The 17956-nt window shown below is 43.9% G+C and overlaps 1 protein-coding gene across 1 annotated transcript in view; it reads right to left on the minus strand.

Annotated features, from left to right (window-relative positions):
* Nucleotides 1-17956, minus strand: part of LOC117260209 (zgc:153039) — a 115030-nt gene that overhangs the window by 50421 nt on the left and 46653 nt on the right. The window contains exons 7-8 of the mRNA XM_033632140.2: nt 15767-15924; nt 10830-10912 (exon numbers count right to left, since the gene is read on the minus strand). Of these exons, the coding sequence (XP_033488031.1) occupies nt 10830-10912; nt 15767-15924 (241 nt within the window). The remainder of the gene's footprint in view (nt 1-10829; nt 10913-15766; nt 15925-17956) is intronic.

The raw sequence follows: 17956 nt of genomic DNA on the forward strand, positions 1-17956 counted from the left end.
AGATCACTTTTAATAGGAATGAACTTTCATTCCGAATGAAAAGGGAATTAAACTGTCCGTGTAAACGCACTCAGTGAACCAGCTGCCTGCTGCAACTGGAGACGAGGTTGATGAGAGCCGAGAGAGTGAACCAAAACAGTAAAAACTACAAGCTGAATAACCACAACAACATAAAGATAATATAAAGTAGAGATGAAGATAAGTTTTTCACTCGCAGCAACACTTTTCACAGAACATTAGTCATTTAATCCACTGTTAAAATAAAGATACTGGTTATTTATTATAAGATAGTTATACTTCTATCCACACGCAGTCAGCTGGGCCCATCACAGAGCTCTAGTTTAACTTTTATTCAGTGTGTAAATTACACTCGTTACCAAAAAGCTCTGCTGAATTGAGCAACCGCACACTTTCAAGTTATAACAGTGGAAATCCTCTGTTCCTCATGTACCACACCTTCTTACAGAGTGTGGAAAACATGAAATCTTTGAGGCAAAGGCCATCATTAGTTCCTCTGTACCGACTGAAACATTTTCTGTGGATGTTTCATCCTCATCATCATCAAGGCTGCTTTCTTTATCTGTATGCGATTAATTGTGCCGAGCGCGGATGTGACTACTGTACAGTACCTGGGAACAAACATAGAGTACAGTCTCCCTCTCCAATTATCGTGTTTTAGGATTGGCTGCTGAGAAACTCTGCTGGAGTTGGAGTTCATTTCTTGAGCTCAAGGGCATATCATTGGTATTTATGGAGGGGAGAAGTAGCAACGCTGTGATCAGTGACTTTGCAGCCATGAAGCAGAAGTAAACTGATGGAGAAAGAGACGATAGAAGGTAATGACGGGGAATTGAAATTAATGATGTCACATTATTGACAGGCAGTCAGAAAGAGAGGGAAAATGACGAACCAAGGGAGCAATGAGGGTGAAAAAGGGGAGAGCAGAATAAGAAGAGTGGAGAAGATGAGACGGAAAGAAGAGAGAGGGGAGGAAGAACGGCAAGTGAGAGAGAGGAAGTGGGTAAGAGAGCATCTCTGACCTCTGGCAGTCAAAGTCAGTGGGTGTCTCTCCAGCGCTCCCCTGGGAGCCGTCTCTACCAGAGCATTAATTAGCCATTAACTCAGACACAGGCCAGAATGGACAACTGCTGTCACAGTGTGTGTGTTTGTGTGCGCACACACACACGTTAAATCTCTCCTGGGTGTGTTTTTTTTGTGTGGCGATTTAAAAGACTGTTTTTACTGGAAAGCAATGTGCATAAATTGCCATAAATTTCAGTGAAATAAGTGGAGTCACACAGACACTTTTATTAAATGAAAAGAACTGAGTGGAAGCAGCTGAGTAATGCTTCGGACTACAAAGCCAACGTTTGTCCAGAAATGTCTCTGGGTGACATGTAACAGTTGACAGTGCTTGCTTCAGTGCGTGTTTGGGTTCAGATACGGACACAGCACGGCTGATGAAGTGATTAGTTCCACTAAATAATAGTTTGATTAAGAAGTAATCAAAACAGATTTAATAAAAACTGTGCCGTCATTGTGCACGATCGATAAATTTGTGGCAGCTTTTACATAAAATTTAGCAAAAATTTTGTATCACTTTTTTACTTTTGGTTACTTTGTGATAGACTACAGGAGAGAAGTTAAAGCCTCAAGTCAAAAACCAAAAGTTATAAATGTTTAATGAAATCATTGCTCACCATGATGTGTGATAAATTCCAGTGACAGTAAATATTCAGCCTACAGAGTGCTCTGAACGTGGCCATCCAGTTAAACATGCTTCTGTTACATTCTTTCCCAGAACTGAGTCTATAAAGACTCCCACCAGTTGGACGTGCCCAGAACACCTCTAACAGGAGGCGCCCAGGAGGATCCTGATCAGATGCCTGAACCACCTCAACTGACGCCTTTCAACGTAAAGGAGCAGTGGCTCTACTCTGAGCTCACTCCGGGTGTTCAAGCTCCTTCCCCTATCTCTAAGGCTGAGCTCAGACACCCCACGGAGGAAACTCATTTTGGCTGCTTGTATCTGCGAGCTAAATCTTTCAGTCACTACCCAGAGCTCATGACCATAGGTTTTAAAAATGATCAGGTCCATCAAATCTGGGAACAAATTTCCTGGCTCATTAAAATGACGGGTCTATCATTTTGGACCCCTGAAAACCTTTAATATCGAGTAAGTCAATAATAGAAATGGTTCCTTTTAGGTGTTACATTAGAAATGGTTCAGTCGTGGTACGACACCTCTGAATGTTGAGATTTCGTCGTAACAACACTTATAATGAGGGGCAAGCAGCACCTGAGAGCACAAGTTCTCTGGAGTCTGTTCCACCAAACCAAGATAAAGACCCATCAAAAGGAAACAGATTATGAGACACTGCCTTAAGGACTTCTTGCTTATCACTGTTGCAATGTCGACGCACACAAAACAGCACTGTTGAAGAAATGACCCGAGTCTTCATCCAACAGTTTTTGTGACATTGTGGCAAGCAGGATTTTTTTAACTGTATCACTTGATGCCAAACAGGACATACAAAAGAGCAGCAATTATTATAATTATCTCCTCCATGGACATTTGGTCCTGACACACAAACGCTGCATCACTTTGTCAGTTTCTCTACAAATCACTACAGAGCTTCATGCTGGTCTGCTGAATTCATCAGACTGTGATCTTAAGAACACAGAGGGCTTCCAGCAGAGTGTGAAGCAGTGGGGTGAGAGTCAGCACCTTAAAATCTGAGGGCCATGATGCTCTGCAAGAAAACAGTGGATTGCTCCCTTCGGGGTGAAAGTGAGTCACTGCCCCAAGTGAAAGAGTTCAAGTGTCTGCAGCCCTTTTTAGATAGGAGTTGTGCAAATTTGCAGGAAAGCTCAATCAGTCTTTTTTCAGCATTGGCAGTATAAAAACAAAATCGGGGAGTGCAGCAAAATGCCGCCTACCTACTTTTGTTTATACAGAATGTGCCTTTTTCGGGGCAATGGGGGGCGTGAGCAAGTAACAAAACGTGTAGCTCAGCGTGTGACGTAAACAGTGACGTGGAAGTTGCTCATCTTTACAGTGTCTGTCAGGTTTGTGTTTCCCTCTTGCTACTAGCTGCTTGCTAATTCCTGCTATCAGCTATTTCCTGTTTATCCACCGCCAGTGGCTCACACGTGTGGCGTCATCAACAGCACCTCCCGTGGTGGAAGGGCGCCTTGGTCTGTTTAAACCAAAAAGGTTCCGCCAATATGTTTAGCCTACGAGGCGGAAAAGTGGGCACCTCGGATCAACTCACCAATCCGCCCCTGTGCGTCTAAACGCTCGCAGCTTGCCGGCAAAATGGCCCAACATTCGCGGAAAATCTGGCAGTGTAAAAGTCGCTTTAGAGTCTTGACTGAGATCAACAGGTGGCTTGATCCCTCATCAGCAGTAATGCTGATGCTGCACTACACTGTTGTGGTGAAGAGTCCCGGGTTTGTCAGCCAATCTACGCTCTAACACTCACCTTTAGTCTGGTGCTTTGGATAACAAATGAAAGATTGAAATCACTGTTACAAACAGCAGGGTGGTGGCTGGGTTCACACTGTAGAGTGAGGAGCTCAGAAATGAGGAAGGAGCTGGAGAAAAATCACTGCTCCTTTGTTTGGGGAGATTGAAGCTTAATTTTTACTTGACTTTGGCTCAAAATAGTGGGTTTTGAATTAGACTGTTTTAATGCAGGAAACTGCAGTGATCAGCAAAATGTATTGTAAAGTATTGTTATTATGGGACTGATTTTGCTGAAAGTTTGCATGGATTTGAAAAATATTTGCAAATATTAGAAGTATTGGCTGCATTTTGCATTTATTCTTACAATCACAAGACTGAGAAGTTTGAAGGTGGCACAGTGCTGCAGTGTTTTGCATTGTTGCCTCACAGCAAGAGGGTTCCCAGTGTGAACCCCAGGGTGGGGGAGCCTCCCTGTGTCAGCGTGGGTTTCCTCCAGGTGCTCCAGCTTCCTCCCACAGTCCAAAGACATGCAGGTTAATTGGTGACTCTAAACTGTCCGTAGGTGTGAATGTGAGTGTGAATGGTTGTCTGTCTCTATGTGTCAGCCCTGTGATAGTCTGGTGACCTGTTGACCTCTCCACTCCCTGTGACCCCTAACAGGATAAGCCATTACAGACAATGAATGAATGAATCAGAGGATTGATGGAGGGACTGGATACAATTGACCTGCATATGCACATCAATGTCCATCTTTTCCATCGCATTCAGTTGTGCTGGGCTGCAGCTTACTGTCGCCTCACCCTTTTCTCTTCCAACTTCTCTTAAACTTTTTCTATCCTCCCTCTCTCCTTGTTCCTGCAGTCCACCTATTTTCCCTTTACTTAAAAATCCAATAAAGCAAGCCTTGGCTCGTGCCTTCTCCCTCCTCCTCCTTTTTAATCCTGCAACGTGTGAGTTTTCGAGGCAAGATTACAATCAGACTTTTGTCATCAGTGAATCATTCAAACGGCGGAGGAAGAGGCTGAGAAAAAGAGGACGAGAGAGTCAATGATCTAGCGCGGCTAACGATTTCCATCTAATTGCTCCTCCTCCACTCCTGGAGAGTGGCGAGGGGTGAAGAGAAGAGGACAAGAGGAGAGGGAGAGAAAGAGAGAGCGCAAATAATGACAAGCCATTTAGGCTTCAACACTCACCTCTGATAATGATAGGATAGTCAGGCCTATTTGCTCCTAAGATCCTCCACCTCCTCTTTGTCTCTCTATCCTCACCCGCCTCCCCTCTGCCAATATTTTCTCCTCAGTCTAAATTGACTTCTTTCCCCCACACAGAAGACACAATAGAGGAAAAAACACGACAGGCCTGCTTTGGTCAGAGTAAAATAAAGTCCGTTCTGTTAAGCTGAACCAATACGACTGTATTCCTGGTCTCCGTCAGATCACTCCCTGTCTGCTCATGAAATCATGTTGTGCTCCTGCCACAGTTTCTCAGACACCACTGATTTTAACAAAAGAGGAAATAATACATCTCCTGCCCATGCTCTGACTCTTTAAAAGCCCCTCTGACTGTTGTTGGTAGCACTGCATTTACTGTAGTTATAACCGCTTTGAGACTTTTGTTAGTGACCAGCTCAGATGGGGACTGCATCAGTCATGGAGGGTAAGTTGCTGCTTTGTTCCTTCATGGGAAAAACTCCCAAGTAGACACAGTGGCGTGCAAAAGTTTGGGCAGTAAAGTAAAAAGATGGCCTGACTTATAAAAGGCATGAAGTTAAAGTTGAAATATTTTAAGCAAGATTACTTTTTATTTCCAACTTTTACAGTTTCAAAATAACAAAAAATGGGCCTCAAGCAAAAGTTTGGGCATCCTGCATGGTCAGAGCTTAATAGTGCCCCTTTTGGCAAGTATAACAGCTTCTAATTCTTTTATGTAGCCAGCTCAGAGTCTTTCAGTTCTTGTTTGGAGTCTGAGAAATCTTCCTGCAGGTCTTTTGCAGTCAAACAGAGGTTTGATTTGCCTTTCTAACAATCCTACGAGCAGCTCTCTCAGAGAGTTTTCAGCTTGACCTCCACAGTTCCTGTTAACTGCCATTTCTTACTGACATGACCAACTGAGGAAACAGCTCCCTGAAAACACTTTGCTATCTTCTTCTAGTCTTCATCAGGTCTTTTAGTCTTCAGAGTGCTAGGCAGCTGTTTAGAGGAGCCCATGGCTGCTGATTGCTCTTGTTGCTGTCTTTCAGGAGTCAGAGTCTTTATAAAGCTTTGAAATTAGCATCACCTGGCCTTTGCTAACGATGACTGTGAACAAGCCAGAGCCCTGACAAGCTCATTAAGGTCTGAGACCCTGGGAAAAGGTGTCTGAGAGCTCAACTGTCTTGGGGTGCCCAAACTTTTGCATGTTACTCCTTTCATTTTTTATCTAAAATTGTGCAACACAAAAATTAATACACTGATCTTGCTTAAAATGTTGAAAAGCATGTTTCATGTTTAACTTTCTGCCTTTTGGGGATCAGTTCATCTTCCACTTACTGAACTATTCACAGTAAAATTTGATCTGTGGTGCCCAAACTTCTGCATGCCACTGTACAGTACATATTTGACCTCAGCACTCCTTTAAGCCTTGCCAGGGTTCAGTCCTTTGAATCTGTCCACTCAACAGAGTTCGTGTTGGCTGAACTGTCTGGCATCATGACACCGAACAGCAGTCTCACCACCAATAATTTTTAATAACAACAATGGCGAGCACTGTAGACAAGATAGACACTGCTGTCAAGTCTGTTCTAAATTGACTTCTCTTCACAAAATACTTCGATCCACACTTAAAACCCCGGCAAAACAGATATGTTTGCATGGTTAGGCATAAGTGTGGACTGAACATAATGTGATTCAGTCGGACATCACAAGTGGACGCAATATCAGACTGACGTGTGTGGAGTTGACAGCTCTGATATGAGGCAACTTTACACACCCTTGTAACTATGCTCCCAGTGATTAAAAATAACTTTATAAGCTGCTAGCAACCTGCCGAATCATTTTGATCCATATCTGAACTTTGACAGCCAAGTGCTAAGGATTATTTAGTCTTGTTTTATCACTTAAGAAGAGGTGATGCTGACCAGGAGAATTGTATCCATGCCTTCACTTCATCCCATGTTTATCATTTTAACCCTCTTTATTCAGCAGCACTCAGTTAAAAACACTTCCTCCGTCCTCAACTGGTGTTGAATGCAGCCGCTTGGCTTTTAACTGGAACTATGAAGAAGAGACCACATTACCTCAATTTTAGCATCTCTGCACTGAATTCCCACCGTTTCCAGAATTCAGTTCAAAATTCTATTAATTACTTATAAGGCATTAAATGGATCGAGTCCGAGCTGTATTTCTGAGCTATAAGTCCTTATGGGCGCCCATTGATGTCGGCTCCACTCACAGATCAAGTCTAGATGTTGAACTTAATCCCAGTCCGGACCAAAGATTCTCGATGAAATAAGGTACTACATGCAACTATTTTCAAATCGCTTGTCTGCAACGTTCTGAAAACCACCAGCATCAACACGACTAGACGAGATGTTGTATGGTCTCCATAGCAACAACTCTCTGTACTTACATTTTGATTCACAGCTTTTCGGGCTGATTTTGTAGCTAAATCTAAGTTGTAGCGTCTTCAAATGTTAATGAGGATCGTGATAGTGAGATACTTACAGTTGCATCTCTCACAGTGATTAAGAGACTAAAACAAAAACAACCTGTACATGGGACGCCTGCTCTATCCACTAAGCCACCGACGCCCCAGAATTTCAAAACTTTTCCATGAGTTTTCAAGGACCCGTAATACAATTTTCATTCTGGAAAAGCGTGCACTTCACTACTTTTCTACACACACACACATGCAGGAGAGTAGGGATGTATCGGCTCCGATCACGTTATTTTTACAAAATGGGAATTGTAATAAAAGATTGGAGGAATCAAAACAACAAAAATGGCCAGGTTTTTCATCAGTGTTTTTCATTGTTGCCTCCGCTTTCTAATGTATAAAGATATAGGCCTATTTAGTTTGTTGTAGACAAGAAGATGTTGAATTTGAACCACTGATAAGCTTTTTGGATACTATTTAAATAAAACACAAACCATATGGGACAACCTGGATGCATTCTTTTTTTTCTTTCTTAATGCTTTGCAAATTATCGGATCGGACTCGGTATCGGACTTGGTTTCAAAATAAAGAACTCGGTATCGGACTTGGTTGCAAAAAAAATGTGATCAGGACATCCCTACAGGAGAGTCTTGCTTGCCATAACAACACTGCCACACTACATCACATATTCAATTCAATTAAATTTTATTTATAAAGCCCAATATCACAAATCACAATTTGCCTCAGAGGACTTTACAGCATATGACACTGCTCTGTCCTTTGGATCCTCACAGCGAGAAGCGTATATATACACGTAACGTCTAAAAGCAGAAGGCTTGGCCGGTATAAGTCATGGAGAATGAAAACTGTGCAAGTTTTCCATTTGTATCAAGCATCAAATAAGTTGAGTTAATTTGCCCTACTTGACATTGCACGTCCTTCGACTATTGCGCAGCACCATGTCGAGGCTGAAACGATATATCGTGCAGCTGACACATATCAAAGCTACATTATGTCAACGGCTAACTTACAGAAAATAAATCTGCTGTTATGTTACATTACGTGGAAGGTTATCCCTGAAGATTAGTGGAACAATTTATATTACAAACAACTAAACTCCAAAACTTCCAAATGATTGTTACTAACTCCATGACTCCTCCAGGCCTGGAAAATGAGATTGTGAAATTTGATGTCCTTCATCAGTTCCCCAACAATTATGCTTTTATGATGTTTTATGTTGTTTTCCTGTTAAATGCTGTTGTTGTTAATGTTGTTTTCACATTCTTTAATGCTCAATTGAGCAGAGCAAATTCCCCTGAGGGCAATACAGGTTTTATTCATTCATCTATTCATTCAGTACAATTACACTTTTATATTAGTTATTCCTACATTTCTGGGAGACTTCAGTGGTTCTGAGGCACCTTTTTGGAAAGCGTTAGTCAACAAAATGAATGACTTCAGGAGTTATTTGTTCAACACAGATGCACAAGATTAAAGAAGAGTATAGGAGGTTTATGTGGATGCAGATGCAGCCTGAGCAGTCCAGGGAAGCAAAGACATGAAACTGAACCAGTTTCTTGTCTGAATGAATCAGTTCTGTTTTAAGGAAGAATTCTCTCGAGTTAAACAGAAGGACTTTCTGATCTTTTTACCTGAGGAGAGTTTCTATGACAAGACTTCACAATCCAAACAACAGGCCTGGGCTGATTTTTTCCCACTACGTCACCAACCTTGGATCTATTATCCAAAAATAATAGGAGCTTGTTTGAAGCTTCTCTTCCTTTCCTTTGCACTGAGCTTCAGTGCTCCCGTTGGCTCAGCAGGAATTTATCCGTGATTTATTGATTTCACTAAAATATTTAAAGCAAAGGCCAGTGCTGCGTCTTTATTCTTGACCCCTGAAGCTCTTTATTTTTAGGTTCATTGATCGCTCAACAACAAATGAGTGGATGCAATTAAAACTTCTTTCTATTTTGAGTGGTAAGAACGAGCAAAATTGTGTGTCTAAAGAAGGAACTTAAGACATGTGGACTGAAAGTTTGTCCATCCAGTCTACATACATGCTTTGTGGACTTGAAGAAGGGAGTCCTGTCAGGGGGGTACTGCCAGAGTATGGGATACCTGGATCGTTGCTACGAGCCCCCAGGTCCTTGTATAACCAAAGTGAGAGCTGTGTCCTTACACTTACTGGCACAAAGTCAAACACCTTTTCAGCGGGTGTTGGCCTCCGCCAGGGTTTGTCCCTTGTCATGGATTCTGTTTGTGATATTGATGGACAGGATCTCATGTGCAGCCCCGAGAGGAGAGTGATGGGTTTGGGGACCTCAGAATTACATCTCTGCTCTTTGCAGATGATGTGGTTGTGTTGGCTACATCAGGCCATGACATCCAGCAGGCAATGAGATTCAGCACATCCAAGTCTGAGGCCATAGTTATCTGCCGGAAAACAGTGGATTGCTTTTTCTTGGTTGGGAGTGAGTTACGTCGGAATTCCACTGGATGCATGTCCGTTGTGGAACGGCTGCGCTGGTTATCCGCTGTGTGCTCTGCCACCTGTCAACACCCACCGGCTGCGTTTGCCGTGCGGAGCGGTGCAGCTCTGCCGGAGAGTGGGAGTCACAAAGACCCATGAGATTTCGCGAATTCACGCATAATCACGCGATATAACAAGATGTAGTTTCTATAAACAGAACCACAAAACCAGAGGAGTAGTAGGAAGACATCTCGGTGCACCACCATGAAATGACGTCTGAAAACCTCTGACCTGTTGACTTCAGGCCTGCCTCCGGCCATTATGACGTTTTCAAGGTGTAGTGCAGGGAAATATGATCCGCCGTGAACACTTTGTTTTATTTTGAAAAATAACCTGATGTTTTATTTTGTTTCTGTGCACGACTTCCTGCCCTGCTCAATCTGCTCCGTGCTGAATTGCTGCATTGTGCTCCGGCATCCGGCAAAAACAGAAGTCCTGCGTATCTGTTGCGGAGGGCTCCAGAGTGCCGGAGCTGAGACGGAGCCGGAATGTAGCACAGCTGCAGCCAGTTGAAGCACACACATTGATTAGAATTGAAACGTATCGGCCCTGCTGCCGTTCCGGAGCGCAGACGCAACCAACATGCATCTGGTGGAATTTGGGGGTTACTGCTCCAAGCGAGGGAGTTCTCGATTTACATGTCCAACTACATTCCACCCCTGACCTGTGGTCATGAGCTTTGAGTAGTGACCCAAAGAATGACATAGCGGACACAAGTGACCGAAATGAGTTCACTATTCAGGGTGGTTGGGCTACGCTCTAAAGATAGGGTGAGGAGCGCAGACTTCCAGAGGGAGCTCGGAGTAGAACCACTGCTACTTCACATTGAAAAAGGCCGGCTGAGGTGGTTCGGCTATCTGAACAGGATGCCTCCTTTGTCATGTGGCCTTGGATCCCCCAGGAGGACATGGAAAATGTTGCCGTAAGAGGGATATTTGGAATGCCTTGACTAGCCTGCTGGCCCAGTGACCCCGCCCGGAGAAGTCGAAGACAAGGGACAGATGGTTGAAGAAGAAATGTAATTTCCATACCCCTTTCTGTTACACCTTTTTTTGTTTACACCAAAAAAAACTTTCATTTAATATAGCATATGTTGAGACTGGATGCCTTCACTGGCAGATTTGTTGCGATTTCCCTTATCAAATGTCTTAGCTGACCTTCTCCATCACTCAGAATTTATTTATCTCCACTAACCTGCACAAGGAACCAGGAGATGAGCACAGAAACCCAGGGGTTACCACTATGGGACGTCTTCTTAGCCGGAGACAGCACCTTACCTGCAGGGATGAAAAGAAATCTTGGTAAAAACCTTCACATTTTAGGGATTTATTGGCAAAAAAATGCTCTGAATATTCTCATGCAGCAGTTTCCACATAAAAATATCAGCACTGACCTTCAAAACCCATATCAGAGACACCCTGGATGTATAAATGGACTAGAAGGTTTATTCAAAGAAAGAATGTAATGAACTACTATCCTTGGGTTTAATGCAGAATTTCGTCCACAGCATTCTCTAATAAATGTCAGCAGGTATTTCTCCCAACACTGAAAAATGTTGTACAAATCTGGACAAAGTGTGGGCGTAAAGTAAATGAAAAAGCAGGTGGACATTCCTTGTCGAACAAGTGTCACTCACACAGAGATGCCTGTTCACTTGTCAATACTATCTTGAGCTCCCCTATTGACACCTCCTCCTCACTGCTATTCTTAACCATTTCTGACACTTTGTTTCCCTCAAGTCTGCGTGTCATATTAATTTATTCACTTGGCATGCAAAGTTTGCTGCCAGAGGATATTTTTTTTTTATTTACAAAAAACAGAATATGAAATAAGACACAGAATATTGAAAAACTAAAGTGAGGTACTAATCCTGCCCAGTGCTGCAGGATTTACAACAATGAATGCTGCTCCTGCAGATGTGCCATCCGTCTCCCACAGCTCCTGTAGAGATTCTGATCGCTCCAGCTTGCAACTGTGTGCCACATCCCACGGGGTAAATAAGACACATGAATTCTATAAAATATAAAGAAATGCTAAGTCCATGCTTAGCCCAACATTAGCACTGTGTGAAAAAACGCAGCCCCCTCAATCATTTCAGCACGACCACAGTGTTGACGTAGCAGGGCGGCTGACACAGAAGGCTCCGGTAAGGAAGTTGAACCTCCACTTTTAATCAAATGCAATGTGACGTCATCTGGCAACACAATGCACTCGACAATCAAACACATCAAGCACTCATTCTGTCATTAATTCCTTTGTAACCTGAATGGGTTAAGGCCAGATTGAGACAGACTACAGTACGGCGTGAAACACACAGCACTCTTATTCACTGCAATGAGGCTGCTGTGTTGGCTCCTGCTGACAGGAAGGTGAGCCTGGCTGAAATTACGCCGCAACACAATGCAGAACCATGCCGCCAGGTGCTGAGGTAGTCAATAAAATACATGAAGGCACACACTGCTGCTAGATTACTTTGTAACATGGACATATTTCTACAGTTTACCTGACAATCAGTGTAACTGAAGACAAAATGACGATTCACGATTATCATGGGCAAAATAACTGCAATTCATTTATCATCCCAATAATCATCAAAAAATACTTAAAGGCACTGTATGTAAGAATGTGGCCAAAACGGTTACTGCACTCAAATTCAAAATACTGCCGCGAATCATGTCCGCCCCCCCTCCCCTACAGATTCGAGGTTGCTGGACAGTGGCACGCTGGAGACTGATTTGTTTGCCCACAGGTGGCTGCCGTGGCAGGGCCGTGTCACCGTGTCCTTGATCTTCGGTTTTCCAGCGGACCATTCGAGCAAGTCCAGCTTCTCTGCTGCTAACGCTGCTGCCGGGATACAGCTGAGGAGACTGCCCCGACATATATATACACATTAAAAATTAATGTGCCACCTCTCTTGATGCAGCGGCTCCATCACGCCACTAGGTGGCGCACGAGTAAGTCGTCATACCTTTTCAGTGTTGAGTAGTGTTAGAAGAAGAATATGCAGACGAGAGCAGGTTCACACTGAGCACATGTGCCAGGTGTGGAAGAGTCTGGAGTAGGGATGCACTGAAATGAAAATTTGTGGCCGAAGCCAAATAAAATTAAACGCTTGGCCGAATACCGAGTACCGTTGTTTAGTTTTTCATTAGTTTTTTGGACCTGGAGCCTTCCCCGTCACCAGTAAGCCGTTATCTTGCGCTGCGGAGCACTATGGCCGCAGCGGCATATGGAGTGCCAGGTGGCCAGCACGCGCCATTATTGTACGGCGCATGGACACTCACCCTCTTGTGATTGGACTTTGAACTTATTCCACAGTAGTGGTACCTGAGGTACCGTAGTACTACGGTACTCCAACATTATGGTATCATATGTACGGTGGTTTAGTACCACGGTCTACCGTTGGTACCCGTATACCCTGCAACACTACTCTAGATAGTTCAGTATTTCATTCTTTGCAAACCACTTTTCTTCTATCACTCTCCAACACTTTGAAATATCGCCACACTGCCGACATTTTACTCCGTCCGTCACTGCACGCTGTTTGATTGCATCATCAAACACGGTGCTATTATTCGGCCTTGCTTTTCACTTACTGCACCAAATACCGAATGTGTGGTTTTTTGCAATATTCGGCCGAATATATTCGGTTACCAAATATTCAGTGCATCCCTAGTCTGGAGAAATGTTATGCTGCCTGTCACATCATCCAGCATGACCGGTTTGGTGGTGGGTCAGTGATGGTCTGGGGAGGCAGATCCTTGTAGGGTCACAAAGACCTACATGTCATAGCCAATCACAGAAATCCTCAGAGCGATTGTCAGACCTTATGCTGGTGCATTTGGCCCTGGGTTCCTCCTGGTGCTGCGGGCCCTGGGTTCCTCTTGATGCAGGACAATGCCTGGCCTCATGTGTCCAGAGTGTAGGCAGTTCCTGGATGATGAAGGCATTGATGCCATTGACTGGCCCTCTCATTCCCCTGACCTAAATCCAACTGAGCACCTATGGGACATTCTGTATCGGTGCATCTGATGTCAAGTATCACCACAGACTGTCCAGGAGCTCACTGACGCTCTGAGAACATGTTGATCACCTAGCTGGTCTCCCTGGATCACATTTCATCACACTGTCCCTACATAAAACACCACCTCCCACCAGCACAATCCATTACTATTTTTTACGCATTGCCATTTTCAGTCTGAGCGCCCACTAATACAATCACTCAGCTGTTAATATGCCACTTTAAAAGACATGACCTACAGTAAAACATGAACTATAAGTGCCCCTTATTAAATGTTTAAAGTAGTAGGGAAAATGAAAACCACTTCTTCTTGTGTCGTGGAGACTTAAAGCACAAACACACGTTTCTTTTCTAATTGATTTTGTTTCCTACAGCATCAGATAGTGATGATGGTAAATCAGACCTCAGAGTGTCAGTGGTAATGTTACAGTTCACAGATTTGGACTAGAAATGGCAACTTCTAATGTTATTGACATTTAAACAAAATGTATGTAATTAACTGCAGGTCTTAAAAAGAGAGCTGGAGAGAGGAAAGTGAGTGGGTGGCAGCGAGAGAGACAAACTCTGCTGGCACTTGACTTTATTTAATACCTTACAGGGCTGTATGCTTTATTGGAAGTAGAGTCATTTACAGAGCGCCTCGCATTTTTTTCATATGTGATATTTCATCTCGTGACATTTGTGTTGAATCCCGTGACAGCTCTGTACAGTGGAGGTTCACACCGAGAGTGAGAGACATACCCGACCACAGAGACATAAGACACGACAAAAAAAAGGACAAGAAGAGCAACTCAGGAGGGAGGTGATGCTCGGTGGAGTGGGAATTTGAGTTTAAGACTAAATTTCACAGCTGATGAAGGATGGGAATTAAATCAGCGAGACTTTAAAGTCAAATCAATGCGGCTGAGAGGAGCAGACTGAGTGATGGAGAGCGTGGAGAAAGGCAGGACAGAGGTGAAGGAGTGGAGAGATTAGTGAGTTATAAGGAAGAAAGAAATGGGAGATGTGTGGGACGGCAGAATAAACCGTGTGTGTGTGTTGGAAAACTGACACATCCATCACTCTGTTTGCATAGGACAGTGGCAAGGTTAAGCTGTGAGCAGCATGCATGAATGACAACAACAAGAACAACACACTCGTTCACATACAGTGTGGTCATACGAACCATTTCGGCCCTCCTACAAGAACATTACACATTTATGGTTCCACAGTCATTGACTCCTAATTAAAGAGATTAATCTAAGTTAACCCTTTGGATGTTGGTGAGCCAGCAGCTGAACTGATCACTCCACAGAGGAACTCACACTAATACAGCCATTTACCTTCCCTGACACACACACACACACACGGCTATACACTCGCAGAAACAGGCCAAATCAATTTGCAATAGACTTAACAAAGGAGCAGAGGAGGGGATAAGGAGAATGCTCACAGTCATTAATAATGACAAAGCAGCAGGCAGCATGGATTCACACAGAGAGGCAGAGAGAGATGGAGATCACACCAAAGCTGCCTTCGCTTGATATGGGAATAACGTCACGGCAAACATGATGACAGCTCCAGGTGTTTTTGTCTTAAAATTTTCAGGAAGCAGAAAGTCATGTTGCTCATTGCTGTATTAGCTTCTCAAAGTACATCTCAGTACTTGTGAAATGAAAAAGTTCATACAAGGTTTCATCAAACCGTGTCTGAAGGCGAAGGCGTTCACACCTGTTATAAAAGGCTACACTTGAAAATGGGGCAAAAAGCTCCATCACACTGCCCTCCTGATCTCTCTCCAGAAAGGTCCCACAGCTCAGGGCAGTCTCTGCTCTGAGGCAATCATTGTGCACTTGGTTATACATGCTAAAAAGTGGCAAAATTAGTTGTGTGAAGAATGAAAAAAGACAGCTTGAGAGTGAAGTCTTGCCGGGGACTTTTGTTGTGTATCACTCCCCATCACCCTCCCTCCCTATTTCCTCTTGCTTCTCCTCTTGGCTGTCCAATAAAAGCATAAAATAACCCCAAAGAATAGAACTACCACCTGCAGCTGTATGTCTCTGCCGACCAGTTAAGCTGCAGTTTACATCCATGTCTGTCCAGATGCATACAATACATATGTGCTACCTACCAAACAAGTCGTCCCGGGCCAGGGCGTAGAGGATGCGCGAGGCTCCGATGAGGTTGCTCATGGCAGCGGAGAGAGTGGAGGAATAAACTCCGATGGTTACAAAGGGGTTCCAGATGTTGATGTCTCTTAGGAAGCTGTAATCTCTCTGGAGCAGGATACTGTGAAGACATGGAAAATACAATTTAAGAGATTATTTTAACAACTATGTATGGGACTTTGATTCTGGCCTTTACTACGAACTGGATTGTTTGTATTTCTCGAAACAAATCACAATCATCTTGGGCGGCGCTAAGCCCAGGACACTGATGGTGCTATGGCATAATGTTAGCAAGCAGACAGAGAAAGGGGAGGAGAATGATGACTGGAATAGTAGGCCAATGCATCTGATGAGTCAAACTAACTACAACCTAGCACTAAAAGGTTTCAAGGGTGACCTGTAGCTCACCTTGTAGGTACACCTGTTCAACTGCTTGTTAACACAAATAGCTAATCAGCCAATCACGTGGCAGCAGCTCAGTGCATTTAGTCATGTAGAAGACAAGCTGCTGAAGTTCAAACGGAGCATCAGAATGATGAAGAAAGGTGATTGAAGTGACTTTGAACGTGGCATGGTTGTTGGCGCCAGACGGGCTGCTCTGAGTATTTACTGGGATTTTCAGCACAACCATCTCTAGGGTTTACAGAGGATGGTCCCAAAAAGAGAAAATATCCAGTGAGCCAAAATGCCTTGTTGATGCCAGAGGTCAGAGGAGAATGGCCAGACTGGTTCAAGATGATAGAAAGGCAACAGGAAGTCAAATAAGCACTGGTTCCAACCAAGGTGTGCAGAAGAGCATCTCTGAAGCAACAACACCTTGTCCAACCTTGAAGCAGATGGGCTACAGCAGCAGAAGACCACACCAGGTGCCACTCCTGTCAGCTAACAACAGGAAACTGAGGCTACAATTCACACGGGTTTCTCACCAAAACTGGACAATAGAAGATTGGAAAAACCACATTCAGATGGAAGCATGGATCCATCCTGCCTTGTATCAACGCTTCAGGCTGCTGCTGCTGGTGTAATGGTGTGGGGGAGATTTTCTTAGTACCAACTGAGCATGGTTTAAACACCACAGCCTACCTGAGTATTGTTGCTGAGCGTGTCCATCCCTTTATGACCACAGTGTACCCATCTTCTGATGGCTACTTCCAGCAGGATAACGCACCATGTCACAAAGCTCACATCATCTCAAACATGACAATGAGTTCACTGTACTCCAATGGCCTCCACAGTCACCAGATCTCAGTCCAATAGAGCACCTTTGGGATGTGCTGGAATGGGAGATTCTCATCATGGATGTGCAGCCGACAAATCTGCAGCAACTGTGTGATGTCATCATGTCAATATGGACCAACATCTCTGAGGAATGTTTCCAGCACCTTGTTGAATCTGTGACACCAAGAAATAAAAGGGGGTCCAACCTGGTCCTAGCAAGGTGTACCTAAGTGTTCCTTGTTACTCTCCAGCTAAAAGGCCCCCCCAAAAAATTATCTAGAGTAAAGTTTCACATGCAGCCACACCCCAGAGATGACACCCATCAGCTCTATAACCATAAACAGATAACATCTTCCATGTTATTACATTCATATCGTAAGCTCAAAATCAAGTTGTCCGAGAGGTTGTGTATCATTTCAAACTCATTTGTTCTGGGGGGCAAAACGTGTCCAGTGAAAAAGAACATGATTGAAGAGGAAGTGATGATTACTCTGCCGGGGTGCCTAATGATGAGATCCTGGAATAAGGGGCTCACTCCAGCGAGAGTGTGTGTGTGTGTGTGTGTGTGTCAAGGAGAAGCTGCACTAGACATGGAGAAAGAGAGATCAGAGAGTACAAAAACCACAGCAGGGTGTGCATGATTGCAGCCTGCCCCTCACCTCTTTTCAATACAACACAGCTAGAGAGAGGAGAATTAGAGTGCAAAGTGTTTCTCTCTTTCTCTCTCTGATCCATCTCAATCTCTCTTTGTGTTTCCATACACACACACACACACACACACATCCAATCCATCTATTCCCCTCCCTCGTCCCCTCCATCTCCCTCATCATGTTTTTAAAACCCATTCAAGGGGTTTTTTTTCTTCTAGTTTTCTCTCTCAGCTCTCCCCCTCTCATTTTATTTCTACTCGTACTGTCCGTTCTCTCCCTCCGTCT

The sequence above is a fragment of the Epinephelus lanceolatus genome, chromosome 4 (assembly GCF_041903045.1).
Source record: "Epinephelus lanceolatus isolate andai-2023 chromosome 4, ASM4190304v1, whole genome shotgun sequence".
NCBI classification, from domain to species: Eukaryota; Metazoa; Chordata; class Actinopteri; order Perciformes; family Serranidae; genus Epinephelus; species Epinephelus lanceolatus.